General features: G+C 43.4%; 4 protein-coding genes across 5 annotated transcripts; 3 read left to right on the top strand and 1 right to left on the bottom strand.

Annotated features, from left to right (window-relative positions):
- The first annotated feature begins 1,269 nt into the window (after positions 1-1,269).
- On the top strand, positions 1,270-2,271 carry LOC146287690 (odorant receptor 131-2-like). Its single transcript, XM_084698688.1, has one exon. The coding sequence runs from the start codon at positions 1,270-1,272 to the stop codon at positions 2,269-2,271; it is 1,002 nt and encodes a 333-aa protein (XP_084554814.1).
- Positions 2,272-4,408: 2,137 nt separating this feature from the next.
- On the top strand, positions 4,409-5,410 carry LOC146287689 (odorant receptor 131-2-like). Its single transcript, XM_084698687.1, has one exon. It carries the CDS (start codon positions 4,409-4,411, stop codon positions 5,408-5,410), a length of 1,002 nt encoding a protein of 333 aa, XP_084554813.1.
- A 1,604-nt stretch (positions 5,411-7,014) lies between these two features.
- Positions 7,015-13,775, top strand: pgap2 (post-GPI attachment to proteins 2). 2 transcript variants are annotated; one of them, XR_014755095.1, is made up of 7 exons: positions 7,015-7,236; positions 7,619-7,787; positions 7,951-8,200; positions 8,666-8,772; positions 9,594-9,702; positions 9,864-10,068; positions 13,717-13,775. XR_014755095.1 is itself a non-coding variant. In XM_084697500.1 (6 exons), the coding sequence occupies exons 2-6, from the start codon at positions 7,620-7,622 to the stop codon at positions 9,992-9,994; spliced, it is 765 nt and encodes a 254-aa protein (XP_084553626.1). In that variant the 5' UTR covers positions 7,015-7,236; position 7,619; the 3' UTR covers positions 9,995-11,288. The 2 variants fall into 2 exon arrangements, 1 of the variants encoding a protein (XP_084553626.1); XM_084697500.1 differs by lacking the exon at positions 13,717-13,775 and having other exon boundaries at positions 9,864-11,288.
- On the bottom strand, positions 11,978-16,926 carry LOC146287687 (rho-related GTP-binding protein RhoG-like). Its single transcript, XM_084697501.1, has 4 exons — positions 16,728-16,926; positions 14,117-14,283; positions 13,683-13,853; positions 11,978-13,377 (listed from the first exon to the last, which is right to left on the bottom strand). The coding sequence occupies exons 2-4, from the start codon at positions 14,243-14,245 to the stop codon at positions 13,102-13,104; spliced, it is 576 nt and encodes a 191-aa protein (XP_084553627.1). The 5' UTR covers positions 14,246-14,283; positions 16,728-16,926; the 3' UTR covers positions 11,978-13,101.
- Positions 16,927-17,067: the final 141 nt, after the last annotated feature.

Below are 17,067 nucleotides of genomic sequence, written 5' to 3'. Positions count from 1 at the left end.
ATTGCTGATTGTTTCACGAAATTGGCTACAAATGGGTTTGTAAACCTGTGGATTATATTGAAATTAAAGCTTGCTTAATATAAATAGTTTCAAACCGTGACGTTGTAATTCATATGTTTCTTTTATCACTCTGGAGGTTATCGAGTGTCTCCTCATGCTGTATAAACTGAAACAAACCATTTCTGGTCTGGGAAATCAAGTAAATTACATTCATTACTAAATAACAGATTGACTAAAAGCAAAACATTTTTTTAACCAAATGTACAAAATGTATGACATCATTGATGTACTATTGCATGGTTTTCTAAACAGCAGCAGTTCACCTGTTTGTCAGTTGGGGTCTTTTTGAACGTTAAATCTAAATTTAAATCTTGTCTAGTGAACAAGACAAACAACACTCTGATCCTGTCCCCTGTCCCCTCATTAAAAATCATTAATATTTAATGTTGTTTGGAAACAATTATTCCTTGAGGCCTTAAGGAATATAACTTAACTTTGACCCCTAACTATACAACTATTTATTATTCTAACTTTTTATTCCATACATTATTTAATGCAAATTATAAATGTTGGCAAAAAGAACTTCAGAGAAGCTGTGCTTGTGTATCATGTTACACCACCCACCCTGATGCTAAGAATCCTACACCCACACAAACATGCACACTTTAGATATCCCTTATGTACGCCACAACTTTCACCCAAACCTCACACATACTGTCTCTCTCTCACACACACACACACACAAAACAGAGATACACACACTGTCACACAAACAGACACACACACACACACTGTCTCACACAAACAGATACACGCACAGACACACACACAAACAGTCTCACAGAAACAGACACACATACACACATACACACTAGATTTCACTGATGATGCAATCAAATTGGTGTCTGTTATTGGTGGCCTCAATAAGGATATGAATGAATTTAAATAGGAGGATTTCATGCAAGCCTCTCAGATCATGGACTGTAATCCCAGCACCTCCACCTTATCTAGCTTCACACTCAAGACGTCAGGTAAAGCTGATCAGGGCATTACAGTCAATGGCAACTTCTTTTTATTTCAGATTTGTTTTATGTCTCTTGCTTTAATGTTTATTTTGCAGTCAGATGAGCAACCATGAAGAAGAGTATGCTCTCATGTGAATTATTTCTTTACAAAGATGCTTGTGTATCAAAAATATTTTAAGACAAACATTCTTGTTCGTGTTTGCAGTGCATTTGTTGGTTGTGTCTAACAACATAATATCTAACAATGTCAATGTGTTTTCTTTCTTTCAGATGCAGCTGTGAGATGTCAAACCTAACACAACCCAAGGACAACATCACAATAGTTTTGACACGAAGTATCCTCTTTGGACCTGTGTCGGTAGCACCATTATTAATCTTTCTGTATATCAATGGGGTTGTATTATTCACTTTAAGGAGCAAGCCAGTCTTTCGAGAAACACCTCGATATGTCTTGTTGTACAATCTTATTTTTTCTGACACCTTCCAGTTAGCAGTGGGACAACTTCTGTACATACTGGCTTACGTCTACGTGTTTATGATTCGCTACCTCTGTGTTATAATTATTATGTCGGCCATGCTTACTACTGACATCTCCCCTTACAACCTGGCGGTGATGTCACTGGAGAGGTATGTGGCTGTGTGCTTCCCACTAAGGCACTCTGCCTTTGTCACCGCCAAGAACACAGGTGTGTCTATTGCTGTGGTGTGGGCCATCTGCGGCATAAGCACCATCGTCCGAATATTTATATTAATCCTCCTGGAATCTTCGCCTCTTGATCAATACATGCTGGGTTTCTGTGCTAAAGAAACACTTTTCAAACAGAAAATGTTCTATGATTTTGATAAAGCTTTTACTGGTGTCACTTTCACATCTGTGGGTATAGTAATATTGTGCTCCTACTTTGGTGTGATGACAGCAGCCAGATCTGCTTCCTCAGACAAAGCCTCGACCAGCAAGGCTAAAAAAACAGTTGTGCTGCACATGATTCAGCTGCTTCTCATTCTGTCCTCCACCCTCGTCTCCCCTATTGTAACAGCCTTCAGCGACAAAGTGGACAGACCAACACTTGAACGTATTTATTATATTCTGTTTTTGTGTCTTGTGAACTTGCCCAGGTGTCTGAGTGGGCTGATATATGGCCTGAGAGACCAAACCATCAGACCCTTTCTTCTGTACCACCTCAGTTTTGGTCTCAGACATCCCAAACTGGGACAAACATCCATTGTGCCTTCTAACAAACATTAATTACACCCCTTTGTACCACTATATCATTTATTATGTCTTCTTGCGAAGATTTACATTATCGTCTGATTAAATGAATGCAGAACTGCATTTTTTTAAATTCTTGCAGTAGGTTGCAGTATGTAAGTAATACAAAATAGAAGGTTGCATCAATTGCTGACTGTTTCACGAAATTGGCTACAAATAGGCTTTATGAAATAGGCTGCAAGGCTGGAGATGGGAGGTACAGTTTGTCAATTGTCTGTTTGTATGTCGCTATGGATGAAAGCATCTGCTAAATAAATAAAATGTTTAATTTAATTAACAAACTGGGAGAAACATCCACTGTGCCTTCTAACAAACATTAATTACACCCCTTTGTACCACTGTATGATTTATTATGTGTTCTTGCAAACAGTTACACCATTGTCTGACTAAATGAATGCATGATAGCTGCTTTTTTTTCTTGTAGTAGGTTGCAGAATGTAAGTGTGTTACAGAATAGAAGGTTGTATTAATTGCTGATTGTTTCACAAAATTGGCTACAAAGAGATTTGTAAACATGTGTATTATATTGAAAGTAGAAGCTTGCTCAATATAAATAGTTTCAAACCGTGACGTTGTAATTCATATGTTTCTTTTATCCCTCTGGAGTTTATCGAGAGTCTCCTCTTGCTGTATAAACTGAAACAAACCATTTCTGGTCTGGGAAATCAAGTAAATGACATTCATTACAAAATAATGGATTTACTAACAGCAAAACACAGCAGCAGTTCACCTGTTTGTCAGTGTTTTGTTTTTTTGAATGTTAAATCTAAATTTAAATCTTGTCTTATGAAAAGACAAACACTTTGATCTTGTCGCCTTATTAAAAATCATTCATATTTAATGTTGTTTAGAATGAATTATTCCTTTAGGCCTTCATTAAAGTTCTGAGTAAACACTGATATAATTTATATTGTGTATGGTTTAGGAAAAGTAAGCGTAAGGAGTTAATTAGTATAACTTAAGTCTATAAATAGACTATTTTATAAGTCTATAAAGCTGAACAATGGATGTTGGTGTTTCAAAACCCATTGACACTGTATGACTATGTTTAGCTTGTGTTCTGCTCCTCTCTCTTACCAACCGTCTATGGAGGAGGGGATCCCTCTCTGAATTGCTCCTCCCAAGGTTTCTTCCATTTTTTCTCCAGTTGGGAGTTTTTCTGGGAGTTTTTCCTTGTCTTCCTTGAGGGTTTAGGTTGGTTGAGGGGCAGTTCTATGGGCGTATGTGAAGCCCTCTGTGACATGCTTGAGTGTAAAAAGGGCTATACAAATACATTTGATTTGATTTGACTTAACTTTCACCCCTAACTATACAACTATTTATTATTCTAACTTTTTATTCAATACATTAATTAATGCAAATTATAAATGTTGGCAAAAACAACTTCAGAGAAGCTGTGCTCCTGTATCATGTCAGACCATCCTTTCCACCCCGATGCTAAGAATCCTACACACACACACACACACGCACACACACACACACACACACACACACACATGCACACTTTAGATATCCCTTATGTACGCACACAGCTTTCACCCAAACACCCACACACACTGTCTCTCTCTCTCACACACACACACAACTACAGAGATACACTCACTGTCACACAAACAGACACACACCCACACACACTGTCTCACACAAACAGATACACGCACAGACACACACACAAACGGTCTCACAGAAACAGACACACATACACACATACACACTAGATTTCACTGATGATGCAATCAAATTGGTGTCTGTTATTGGTGGCCTCAATAAGGATATGAATGAATTTAAATAGGAGGATTTCATGCAAGCCTCTCAGATCATGGACTGTAATCCCAGCACCTCCACCTTATCTAGCTTCACACTCAAGACGTCAGGTAAAGCTGATCAGGGCCTTTACAGTCAATGGCAACTTCTTTTTATTTCAGATTTGTTTTATGTATCTTGCTTTAATGTTTATTTTGCAGTCAGATGAGCAACCATGAAGAAGAGTATGCTCTCATGTGAATTATTTCTTTACAAAGATGCTTGTGTATCAAAAATATTTTAAGACAAACATTCTTGTTCGTGTTTGCAGTGCATTTTTTGGTTGTGTCTAACAACATAATATCTAACAATGTCAATGTGTTTTCTTTCTTTCAGATGCAGCTGTGAGATGTCAAACCTAACACAACCCAAGGACAACATCACAATCGTTTTCACACGAAGTATCTTCTTAGGACCTATGTCGGTACCACCATTATTAATCTTTCTTTATATCAATGGGGTTGTATTATTCACTTTAAGGAGCAAGCCAGTCTTTCGAGAAACACCTCGATACATCTTGTTGTACAATCTTATTTTTTCGGACACCTTCCAGTTAGCAGTGGGACAACTTCTGTACATACTGGCTACAGCCCGCGTGTTTATGATTCGCTACCTCTGTGTTATAATTGTCATGTTGGGCATCCTTATGACTGAAATCTCCCCGTACAACCTGGCAGTAATGTCACTGGAGAGGTATGTGGCTGTGTGCTTCCCACTGAGGCACTCTGCTATCGTCACCATCAGGAACACAGGTGTGTCTATTGCTGTGGTGTGGGCCATCTGCGGCATAAACACCATCATCCGAATATTTATGTTGATCCTCCTGGAGTCTTTGCCTCTAGATCAGTATATGATGAATTTCTGTTCTAAAGAAGCACTTTATAAACACAAATTGTACTATGTTTATGATAATGCCTTCATTGGTGTCACTTTTGCATATGTGGGTATCGTAATCTTGTCTTCCTATTTTGGTGTAATGATAGCAGCCAGATCTGCGTCCTCAGGCAAAGCCTCGACCAGCAAGGCTAAAAAAACAGTTGTGCTGCACATGATTCAGCTGCTTCTCATTCTCTCCTCCTTCCTCGTCTCCCCTATTCAATCGTTCTTCTACGGAAAAGTTGATTGGGTCACATTTGTGCGCATTTATTATGCCCTCTTTTTGGGCCTTGTGAACTTGCCCAGGTGTCTGAGTGGGCTGATATATGGCCTGAGAGACCAAACCATCAGACCCTTTCTTCTGTACCACCTCAGTTTTGGTCTCAGACATCCCAAACTGGGACAAACATCCACTGTGCCTTCTAACAAACATTAATTACACCCCTTTGTACCACTATATCATGTATTATGTCTTCTTGCGAAGATTTACATCTTTGTCTGATTAAATGAATGCAAAGCTGCATTTTTTAAATTCTTGCAGCAGGTTGCAGAATGTAAGTAATACAAAATAGAAGGTTGCATCAATTGCTGACTGTTTCACGAAATTGGCTACAAATAGGCTTTATGAAATAGGCTGCTAGGCTGGAGATGTGAGGTACAGTTTGTCAATTGTCTGTTTGTATGTTGCTATGGATGAAAGCATCGGCTAAATAAATAACATGTTTAATTTAATTATATTAAAAGTAGAAGCTTGCTTAAAATAAATAGTTTCAAACCGTGACGTTGAAATTCATGCGTTTCTTTTATCACTCTGTGGCAAGGGCGAAAGAGTCGATCAAACATTGGGGGGGACAGCTGTGGGACTTTCTGTGTTGGGCCTCTTACCCCATCTTACCCATATACATTCACTCACAATGTCAGTTAAGAGCTATTACAGTTTTTCTCGATTGCTAACACACAAAAATGGTATGTGTAAGCCATCCTCACAAAACCAAATTTTGCCAAATCCCAGCAGAAAGACCATGTACCCCAGTCTTTATACACAATTTACCCTTTTTGACACATTTCTCAGGTTCATTCACACTTTTTTGCAAAAGTCTAAACACACCTCTCATTTTAAGACACAATTATCACCATTATGTCATTCAGAAAACACTGCCGTTTGATACGTAAACTCAAACCAGCGCAATTCAAGTTCGCGATTAGTTTGTCAACACCGTCAACACCGTCTTCAATTTTTCGATTGATTGGTGCCTGCATTACAGTGTGTGTGTGTGTGTGTGTGTGTGTGTGTGTGTGTGTGTGTGTGTGTGTGTGTGTGCGTGCGTGTATGAGGGGCGGGGATACGCTGGCGTACGCATGACGTCTGCTTGAGTTCCTGCTTCTACCTGTTGCCTACTCATCTGGTTATACTAGAGAATGTCTAATATAGGGAAACTGCCACTCTTGAGAAACTTCCGGGATCTGAACTGGTTGCAGTTCCACTCAAGTTCCATATGAGGGCGCTAACGGTCGAGTGCAGAATGAATGGAGGTCTAAGGAGCTATACCCCTCAAAATCCACTTTTCTAGGGATATAATTTTCGACAACATCGACAACACAGCTGCCAGGTTATGGCTCTCCCTGTCAATACACATGTTAGAAATAGTTTTGGCCTGCTAATGTTGTTGCTAATGTTGCTAATTCTCTGACATTCTGGTTCTGCTTCGGATGCCATAAAGCGGGATCTCTGGTCGTAGTCAGTCCTTCACTAACCAATCAGCATTCGTTAGCAGAATGCTAGCGTATTATGGGCAACAACGACTTACCCTGTAAGGAATAGAAAGGACATAAGAACTCGTTCATTCAACTTTTGACCTGTAATACATGTTGAAAATGCAAAAAATACAATCAAATCTGAGATTTCTCTGAGATAATCATGCAAAAGTGACAAATTTAGCCGTTTAGCTCCATAGAGTCCCATTCATTTTGCACTCGACCGTGATCACTCCCAGTGGAACTCTGGTGGAACTGCAACAAAATTCAGTACAATGGGGCTTAATAGGGAGTGGCAAGGCTCTGCTTAAACAGGCTCTGGGTATACTGTTACAGTACAGTAATGGATGTATAACCGCTGGGCAGTAGGCTACCGTTACAGCTAGCGTACTATTTTGTTGAGTAGCAGTGATTAGTTGGCTAGTAGTTGACGACAAGACGGATGTCGGATGGATGGCATTAAAAAGCAACAACGTTAGCTCGTCAACGAGTTAGCTTGAGTTTAAAGTACGTGGTCCTACTGACAGTAGTAGAGCTAGCACTATCTAGGCTACCGTGGTGAAGTAGATATTGGGGGATTACTACAACATCTTTCCATCTATCCAAGTATATGTATTTGAGCATATCGTATCATATCATACATAGCACTAAGATTGCGCTAACGTCACAAATGGTTCAGGCTTCATTTCCACCACCGGCGGCAGCGTCTTAGCTAGTCTAGCTAGCTCTACTTGTTGGCCGTAGCTAAGCACTATCACTAGTTAGCTCGAGTTGCTAACAGTTCACACTGGGTAGAGCCGTTTGCGATGCTAGCAGGCTTTTATTAACAATCCAATGCCATGGCCCAATGGCTAACGATGCTTGCTAGCTAACGTAACTTTGTCTGTAGGATGCTTCAAGCACCATATGGGAGCCTGGACCGGGACAAGCCGCTCATACGGCTGCCTTTCACGCACTTTGCCGTGGGTACGGTCTTGATGGCGCTCACCGGCTTGATAGCCAGTATTGGCATTTCTTTGATGTATCATTTCGAGGAGTCTACCTACACTCACTGTCAAGTAAGTAGGTTGAAGCACCAGTTCTGCTATTGTTCCTTGAATATATATATATATATATATATATATGTCGTATGAATATTTCCATTCTGTTCTTGACTCCCTCTTACAATATAGGGTATAATAACTGATATTACTCATCAATCTAGCCGTTTTGTCTCACCAGGTGCCCAACTACCTCCCCTCCATCAGTGCGTCCATCAGTTTGGTGCCTGAGAGGTATATCTGGCGGTTCTGCATCGGTTTGCACTCGGCGCCACGGTTCCTGGTGGCGGTTGCCTACTTTACCTTCTACCGTGGGCGTTTTGCTAAGAGGCAGCTGGATCTGCTGTTCAGCGGACTGGCTCTGCTTGCTTCATGGTCAGAGAATGTAGGCCTTCTGATGTTGACCTATGTCTCCTCAACAGAAACTTACAGTGAGTAATTTTGTGTACTGTATGCAGGAGCTGAAAACACACATACACACGTTGATCGCCGATCTTTTACTGGCTGTCATCCTTGCTTGACATGCAAGGTTTCTCTAAACATAGTGCATGCCAGTGTCTCCCCTGCTCTTGTCAGTACTTATCAACACACTAGACTGGGATAACTTTCTATCGATCATGCTCGGTTTTCCCCACATTAAATAATAATGTCTTCATTTAGCAGACACTTATCCAATGTACACTGTCGGGATTTTAACCTGCAACTTCATGTTCGCAGTCAAATGCTCTACAACTTGAGATGTACTCACACAGTTTTCTGACCTAAGACAAGAGGATAGAGCTGCCATAACCTTTATCACTATTTGTTTACATGTTAACCTTTATCACTATTTGTTTACATGTTGGCTCCCAGCATTGTTCTAATGCACAGCGATGTATACTGATGTGTGTTCACAGGTGTGCACAAGTATGGCTTCATCGTGTTCATCGCCAGCTCTTTCCTACACATGCTCATTACCTGCAGGCTTTGGCAGGTGGTTAAAAAGTACTCTCTGAACCCTGAGGTAAAATAACCACTCTTCCCTTACTCTACCTTCATTTGTCAGCTGTCAAATCGGGTGTTTTATTTGTAATTTCTAATCATGAACAGTAAGTGTAGATGTGTGTGTGTGTTTGGCTGTGCCAAACCCATGCTTAACCATTCCCTATTTAAGCCTTGAGTCCTGGTAGTTTTCAGCATATTTTGTTAGTTGACCTTGTTAAACATATCTGAAATAAATCAACAACACTCCTTTGAGTGCTGTATCGCTTCTCACCAGCAGATGGCAGTGTAGAAGACGTGATCAAGACAGTACACACTTAAGCAATGCACTTGATCCTGCCATTTAAACAAGTCTAGCATTCGGTTAGTGAACTTTTTGCTCCGATTGTGGTTACATTAACGATGAGTCGTGCCAGCAGAAGTTGAAGTTAGGCCTACTCGTCTCACACCAACACACGAATACGCACACATAGATCCGACTAGCTTTTAAACAAAGGGCTTGAATAGCTTGTAAGCTTCGGCGAATATGTTGAAATGAGAGGAAGCCTCACAAAGCCTCCTGTTTTGGGTGTGTATCTGCAAAGGCATGCTCGGGGTGACCACAGATGATGAAATACATCAACACATATTTTCTAAGCCTGGCAGGGGAAGTGGGCTGCGAAAAACCGTATAATCCGTAGGTGAAGTAAAGCAGTGCATCAAGACAGCAACCCTCTTTGGTTGGTCTTTCTGTATAAAAATAAATAAATCTTATTGTATATTTTTTTCTTCGTACAGTGGTGATATCAAATTACACTTTTAAAATGCTGCTCACCACAGTTTTCTTTCTGTCTAACCGTTCAGGAGATGACGTCATATCGTTGGAAGCTCCGGTTGTTTGTATTCAACGTGATCTGCCTTCTTGCCACCTTCTATTTCTTCAGGCGACACAACAAGTATTGCGAACCAGGAAGTGAGTGCTGCAGCCCCGCCCCCTCCTGTCTTTAACTTTGGGCGTTGGATATCATGTCATGACATCTTGCGTAATCAACCCTGCTTCAGAGGAAATGGTTTAAAAAAAAAAAAAAAACACTTGTCACTCCACTTACTCTCTCTCTCTTTCTGCTTGTCTAGTTTATACTTTCTTTGCGCTCTGTGAATACCTGGTGGTCCTTTCCAACATGGCGTTTCATATGACGGCATTCTGGGACTTCGGGAACAAGGAAGTGATGGTGGCCACACCCCCTGAAGACAAGCGTTTTTGAGGAGGATGAGGGAGACTTCATCATTCACAACACTCCCAGTCCTGGGGACTGATCTGTGGTGGCCAACTGTGAAAGTGTGTGCGTTTGTTTGTATGAAAGCAAATGCCATGATTATTTTAATGCCTGTTTTATGGCAGCAACATTCATGGGTTTTCAGTTGTGAAATGGGAACGATGGATGGATACAGAGAGCCAGGAGTGTGGCTGTGTGGTGACTGCTCATCACATCTCGTCACTGGTGATTACCTAACAGTCTTTGCTGGCAGTCGTTCTCCACAGTTCCCATCACGCGCACACACACACTCCCAGGAAGATGACATGGACATCTTGTTTTTCTCAGGAAATGAAAACCTCTTTTAATGGAGCGTTCTAGCATGTGTTCATCAGGTGCGACAGGTGCATATTTGTGATTATGTATTTTAAATTGTGAGTGGTAGCAGTGACAGCAACACACTGGTCCTCACCACCTGGTCCAAACCACCTGGTCCAAACCACCTGGTCCTCACCATCTGGTCCTCACCATCTGGTCCTCACCACCTGGTCCTCACCACCTGGTCCTCACCACCTGGTCCGAACCACCTGGTCCAAACCACCTGGTCCTCACCATCTGGTCCTCACCACCTGGTCCTCACCATCTGGTCCTCACCACCTGGTCCTCACCACCTGGTCCTCACCACCTGGTCCTCACCATCTGGTCCTCACCATCTGGTCCGAACCACCTGGTCCTCACCATCTGGTCCTCACCATCTGGTCCGAACCACCTGGTTCAAACCACCTGCCATCTTGAATGGGGCCCCAAACTTTAAGGATCCAGGTGTCAGTTGATTTTAGTTTATAAAAACAGTATGTATACTGGACCAGAATATTCAGAAGCTGCGTTTTTTTTGTTTGTTGTGAAATTATGATTTCTAACAAGAAAGAATCGTTGGTAGCCGATGAAGAACTAAGATGATTACTCAAAGAATTAATTACAGATGTTTAAGTAGTACAGGCCTGGAATCTAATCAATCATTCCATCCTGTGTGTGATACCAAATAGTTGTGATGTCCAACAGGACATTTCCTATAACCTTGGCACGCCAGATGCTAAAACAGAACGAAAGAATTCTAGTACCACTCCGTTTGACGTATAGTATGAACAGCTGTCCAGTTTCATAGCAATTACTCAACAGTTATTACAGTGAAGACACATTTGCTGCTCCAGTCAGTGTAGCACTGCCTAAATATGTGTCATAGCATTTATAAATTTAATTAAAAAATTAAAAGCATACAATGGGGTTGGTTCCGTTTGTCAAAACTGTCTTGGATGAGAAAATGAGCCTTTTCTAGTACTGTCAGGTCAAATCACAATTGACAGCTGTAGAACATCTCTGGGACTTAAGAAACCACATCATGGCCTATCCCTGCCTTCCTGTTTATTTGACTGCAGTTTTAAAATCACAAGATATGGGGAAGGGAGTGGCTGGGTGTTGGATTGTGTCAATGGAAGCTCACCGTTTGAATAAGTAAACATACGATTTAGGGTCACATGCTCACGCTTAGACAAACGAGAATTGTAAACCTGCAGCGTCTGAAAGGAAGTGCAGAGACTTAATTTGACTGTCAAATCAGAGAGGTGGAGAACAGTGCTCCAGCAGAGTAGTGCTGATGCTGATTTCAGGTGTCGTCTGAACGTGAATATTCCTACCCTATGTGTTTTTGACCTTTGAATTCTTAAAAGTCATGTTGGTAGCTGGTATGAGAGTGAAATATACGCTTCACCGGAGCCTGGGGCTAGCACTGCAGCGATGGCAGGTTTGGGCAAATGTGAGGTATGTGTAGCTTTTGTGACTGAGCCTCTTGTGTCGGTTCAGTCCCTCGGAATGTGAATGTGTGACTCACAGCAGGGGTGTTCACTGTGAGAGCCTCCCTCTTCCTGCTGCGTGGTCCTTCACCCCTACATCCAGTTTCCTCTGACAAGACACACAGTCACTTCACACACAGGGGATCATGGGAGGATTTTAATTACAGGAATTTAATTCTCAGTTTAATATCAACTGTATGATGTTTCGGAAGCACAAACTCCTACAGTCAGACACTTGATTAAGTTGCATGTTCATAGACAAATTAGCAAAAATATTTTAACCGTGTTAGAAAAACAAACATAAATTACAGATTTGATAAATATTCTACATAAGAAGGTGCTTTCAAGCACAGCTCACAGGAAGTGGACAGGGCTATGGGACGCGGGGGTGGGGGGGGGCAGAGGGCAGACGTGCAGGTTCCAGTGGGTCAGGTCGCTACTGGAGGTCTGGGGGCGGAACCACAGCCTTGGAGGAAGACGAGAAGGCCCTCTTCCTCCCAGAGAAAACCCTGATGGAGAACGTGTTCCCGCTCTACGGAACAGTTGCCCAGTTCTAGTGATTCTGCCTTTTGAAATGTCACTATCGCAGAGCTAAGGGATGAGTGGTCGTTACGGAGCGCACAGCTGGGTGCAGCCTTGACCAGGAAGTGCGAGGAAAGGGAGATGCTTGAGGCTGGTCGGCAGACTGCGACGTTAGGATACGTTTACATTGGAGCGCAGGTGTTTCCATAGGACTCAGTGGTGTAGAAGGATGTTTTTGGTCCCATACTGTTTTATGTGTGTCTGCTTTAGAGACGCTTCACCTCTGTGAACACACCCCCAATCTCCACTGACCAATCAGCCTCAAGTAAAGCCAAGGAGTGTCACTGCTCTGGTCTATCAGAACTGACTAAAAGGTGGGAGGCTTTGGCAATTCGTCATTTGCAGAGCAATGCTACTCATTAAGCACTTAAAATTACAATCTTTACATCTTTCCATGATTTCATCTTTCTTGGGGCTAACTCAACTTTTTTTGGCGTCTCTCTCTCTCTCCCTGGTCCTCTTCTGGGGGCAGGTACAATTATATAAACACCCAGTCAGTAACAAGAAGGACATTTCTTTTCTTGATAGAACTGAATGAACCCTATGAAACACTAACCCCGTATATCTCCGTCCACAGTATTTCAGATCTAACAGCGTCTCTCTCTCTGGCTCTTTCCGTCCCTTATCTCACCATTTCTCTCACCCACACCCCTCCTTCCTGTCCGAGCACCCAGCCCTCTCTCCCTACAGCACAATGCATGATTTCTTGTGGGCTGTGGGTTGGGGGTTGAGAAAAGCCCTGACTGCCTCTGCAAACACATCTTTTATCCCGTCCTGGTTGAGGGCGGAGCATTCCAGGTAGCGAGCGGCGTGGATTTGCCGAGAGAGAGCCACGCCCTGCTGATGCGTGACAGGTGATTGGTTCTGCTCCTTCAGCTTCCTCATGGTCTCTGCGTCATTCCGCAGGTCGCTCTTGGTGCCCACCAGGAGAATGGGCACCCCGGGGCAGTGGTGGGAAACCTGGTACACACACACACACAACCCCTCCTTTAACGCAACAACTCCTTTAACGCAACAACTCCTTTAAAGCCGGTTCACAATGCGCCAACGATGTCCAGCAAACAGCAAACATTCTACTGGTGGATATTGGGCTTAGAATGTTTTGGATTTATAACTGTTACTTTCACACTGCCCACACAAATGCCAACCGGTGTATCACACCAAACCAACACAACCCAACAACTCCTGGCTGTTTATCTGTGTTTATTGGTGTTTGTTTGGGCCGTGTGAAGACCGCACACACTAGTAAGGCAGCAGGGACTGACCTCTGGGTGCCACTTGTGTTTGACGTTCTCGTAGGAGGCGGGGCTGGAGATGGAGAAGCAGATGATGAAGACGTTTGTCTGTGGGTAGGAGAGGGTGCGGAGCCGGTCATACTCCTCCTGCCCTGCCGTATCCCACAAGTTCAGGCTGATAGCGCGTCCGTCCACAGTCACCTGCAGCCCACCAGGACCACACAGCACAATCACAAACCGCTTTGTTGCCAGGTAAGTTTTCACATTCAAGGTTATTGCTTTGGGGATGTTGGTGCAGACAATAAACATAGTAGTAAAATATATGTATCAAGATAAAAACAAGTACTGGTGGTGGAAAAAAAAAGTTGTATCTAAAATAGAAAAGCCTGTTAGCTACGGTCCTCGTAGGGGGCCCAGGAACAGCAGGGCTCCTCCGGGGTCTGGGCCCCGAGCAGCACACTGACCTGGCTGCTGTAGTTGTCAAACACGGTGGGGATGTACTCCTTGGGAAACGCTCCGGTGGTGTAAGAGATGAGCAGGCAGGTCTTCCCCACCGCACCGTCTCCCACCACCACACACTTGATGCTCTGCATGCTGAGCCCTGAACACGCCCCTCTGCCCCCTCAACAACCTGAAACACACACACACACACACACCAGCATACACACATACACACACACCAACATACACACAAACATCAACACACACACACACACCAGCAAACACACACCAATATACACACAAACATCAACACACACAATTTAAGGTCTAGTTAAGCTTCTGTCCCCGCACTTGTCTCCTGTCCTCTACAACCATGGCTGGTTTAGCAGCTTTATAGAACCCAGATTAATGGAAGTGATCGATTATTACAACAAAGCAGTGCTTCTCCCTGTCAGTGTTTGACAACAAGCACTATTAGAACACAGAATCCATCTGCATTCGAACCCCCTGAACAGTACGGTCTGGCCAGCACAGACAATGATGGAGAGTTGATGTATTTGTGTTTATGTAAATGAAGAGTACATAAGGAAACAGGAGCCAAATCTGAGATGTTATCCAGGGTTTACACAGTACAGCCAACTGACTAACTTACTCTCTGGAAAACAAACACACATTACCATGAAGTAGCATCCTCATCTAGTGTAAAATATAATTATTTACATTTGTTGACATAATTTCCATAACCTTTCTCTCCCTCCCTCCCTGTCCTTCACTCTACCTTTTCTCTCTCTCTCCCCTTCTCTCTCCCCCTCTCTCCCCCCCCCCTTCCTTTCTCTCTCCCCTCCCTCCCTCCCTCCCTCCCTCTCCAGATGTTTGGATTGTGAGAGTGACTCGGCCCAGTCTCCAGGGAGACAGTTAGACCCTACTCCACCCTCTTCTCAGGGGTTTGTCCCAGTTAGCTCACCGTGGCTGGAGCCAGGGCCTGATCAGGGGCTAGCTGACAGGCTAGCTAAGCTGACAGGCTAGCTAAGTGCTAACAGAGATGATGAGGAGTAGCAGACTGTTTTAATACGTCTTGACATTTGAAGAAATCATGACAGGTTAGAATATCACACTTTCGTTTTCTCAATTTGCAAAGGCTCTGAAGCAAACTCCCTCCCTTCTTTAAAGCAGAAGTGAGACCGGACACCCACCGCTCCCCTCTCTCCCTCTCTCTCATAGCTCCCTTCTCTCCCTCTCTGTCGTAGCTCCCCTCTCTCCCTCTCTCATAGCAGCGGTGAACAATACAATTAAGGACACAAAACAGGGTGAAAGAGAGAGGGAGAGCTGGGGAGAGAGAGAGAAAGAGGCAAAGTGAGAGAGAAAGAGAGAGGGAGGAATTAGAGGATGTAAATGGTTCAGAGTAGAGTGTGTGTTCCAAATGAATAAAACAGAGTGAGTGACCATTGGTCCATGGTCGGTCAGTGTGTTGCGTAACCCTACAGCCCAAAGACAAGCGGTCCCGTCTTCACATAGACAGACACGCTGGCTTCACCGCTCCTGTCAGAGGGAATCTGTCCTCTGCCACCTGGTGCTAGGGAGGTCAGGCCTCAGAGGGGAAGCTGAAACAGGAAGGAAGGATCCGGAGGGATGGACTCCTTCTGCGGCTAGCTGAGAGACTGTTGCTCTCTGTCATCTACCGTAGTCTGAGCAGGGAGATATCAGCTACTGGTCGTTCTAGTTCATCTTAGTCAACAATCGGGCTGCTAGAAACGAACCAACCAATAACGGAAGACTTCAAACCTGTGACGTCATCACCCGGTGTGTAACACAGCTGGGTTTACACACAGTTACAAGCAACCGGATGAAGAACGACCTAACGTATCTGTGTCGAGGGTGTCGAGGCGCTGATGAGTGAAGCTGTCAGACTTCCAGCTTTCCTAACACTAGAGGGGAACAGTCCCTGCTTCCGGTCCAGTGTTCCTCCCCCGCTAGGGGCTTGGAGTGTCCGAGCAGCCCTGACCCTGGGCCATAGGTATAACTACACCCACTTCCTCTTATTCTGTCTGGCAGCGTGAGGCCACTTGTTTTATATATATCTGAAATCGATGGACCAGTTTTATTTACGTGAATAGATGCTTAAGTGGATGTGTCGTCTGTGTTCTTATCGCCGATGGTAACGGGAGTCTGTCAGTCACAGACCACTGGGTATTAAAAAGACTCTGACACAAAACCTGGACACCTAAACTCACAAACACCCACACACACAAACACGCACACATTCAGACACGTTCAAAGACACTCATACACAGACTAGGAGCTAAACTAGGCCCCCCTCACCTTCCTTTAGAAATGTGAAGGAAACGTGTCTGCATTGTTAGGGAGTGGTCGATAAGCTACACCAATCAAGTTGCTCTCATCGTGGATAATTATTGATTTATCTAGGCCTACTTTACACAGACGGCAAAGTTGTCCTTTACTAACATAATAACGGCAAACGCCTCTGAACACAAATGTTAAGAAAAAGAAATAAGGAAATGGATGTGTTTAGGATGGACGGAAAAGTTTACCACCCTTAACTGAAGCAGCTATTAATGAAGCGGTCCTTAGACACATTTTATCATTAGCCGACAATTTCTGATGCGATTGACTTACCGTGCATAGTCTTCCACTAAGTTCAAAATACTCGGGCGCCTGGAGCGGATCTCCCGTTGTCTTCTATCTGCCGGGCAGAACTGCGCTATGAAGGAAGTCTGTTCACTTCGTGGAGGAAGTGTATAAAACGACTGGTGTAGTTTGAGGAAGTTTACATGTAGATGAATTCGTCCTACTGTAAATGCGTCTCCCCCGCCCCATAACGTTAGTTCAGATGTCATTTAGAGGAAACGACGGTTAAGGGCAATAAATTCGCTTTTAAAACCTGACATATTTAGCTAATGAAGGCTTGATGAAGGTTGGCCAACTTGACGATGGTTTACCGTAATTTAAATTGCCT

Source organism: Hypomesus nipponensis, chromosome 5 (genome assembly GCF_054491055.1).
Source record: "Hypomesus nipponensis isolate SF chromosome 5, ASM5449105v1, whole genome shotgun sequence".
NCBI classification, from domain to species: domain Eukaryota; kingdom Metazoa; phylum Chordata; class Actinopteri; order Osmeriformes; family Osmeridae; genus Hypomesus; species Hypomesus nipponensis.
The sequence above is the reverse complement of the archived record's forward strand: the minus strand, read 5'-3'. Positions and strand labels throughout refer to the sequence as shown.

Bases quoted from the DNA above. Each gene is read 5' to 3' on its own strand.
- pgap2 (XM_084697500.1), top strand. From the start codon at position 7,620: ATGCTTCAAGCACCATATGGGAGCCTGGACCGGGACAAGCCGCTCATA. The intron at 8,201-8,665 runs GTGAGTAATTTT...GTGTGTTCACAG, and splicing joins CTCCTCAACAGAAACTTACA to GTGTGCACAAGTATGGCTTC. The intron at 9,703-9,863 runs GTGAGTGCTGCA...CTGCTTGTCTAG, and splicing joins CAAGTATTGCGAACCAGGAA to TTTATACTTTCTTTGCGCTC.
- LOC146287687 (XM_084697501.1), bottom strand. From the start codon at position 14,245: ATGCAGAGCATCAAGTGTGTGGTGGTGGGAGACGGTGCGGTGGGGAAG. The intron at 13,854-14,116 runs GTCAGTGTGCTG...GGTGGGCTGCAG, and splicing joins TTGACAACTACAGCAGCCAG to GTGACTGTGGACGGACGCGC. The intron at 13,378-13,682 runs GTCAGTCCCTGC...TGTGTGTACCAG, and splicing joins AACACAAGTGGCACCCAGAG to GTTTCCCACCACTGCCCCGG.
- LOC146287689 (XM_084698687.1), top strand. From the start codon at position 4,409: ATGTCAATGTGTTTTCTTTCTTTCAGATGCAGCTGTGAGATGTCAAAC.
- LOC146287690 (XM_084698688.1), top strand. From the start codon at position 1,270: ATGTCAATGTGTTTTCTTTCTTTCAGATGCAGCTGTGAGATGTCAAAC.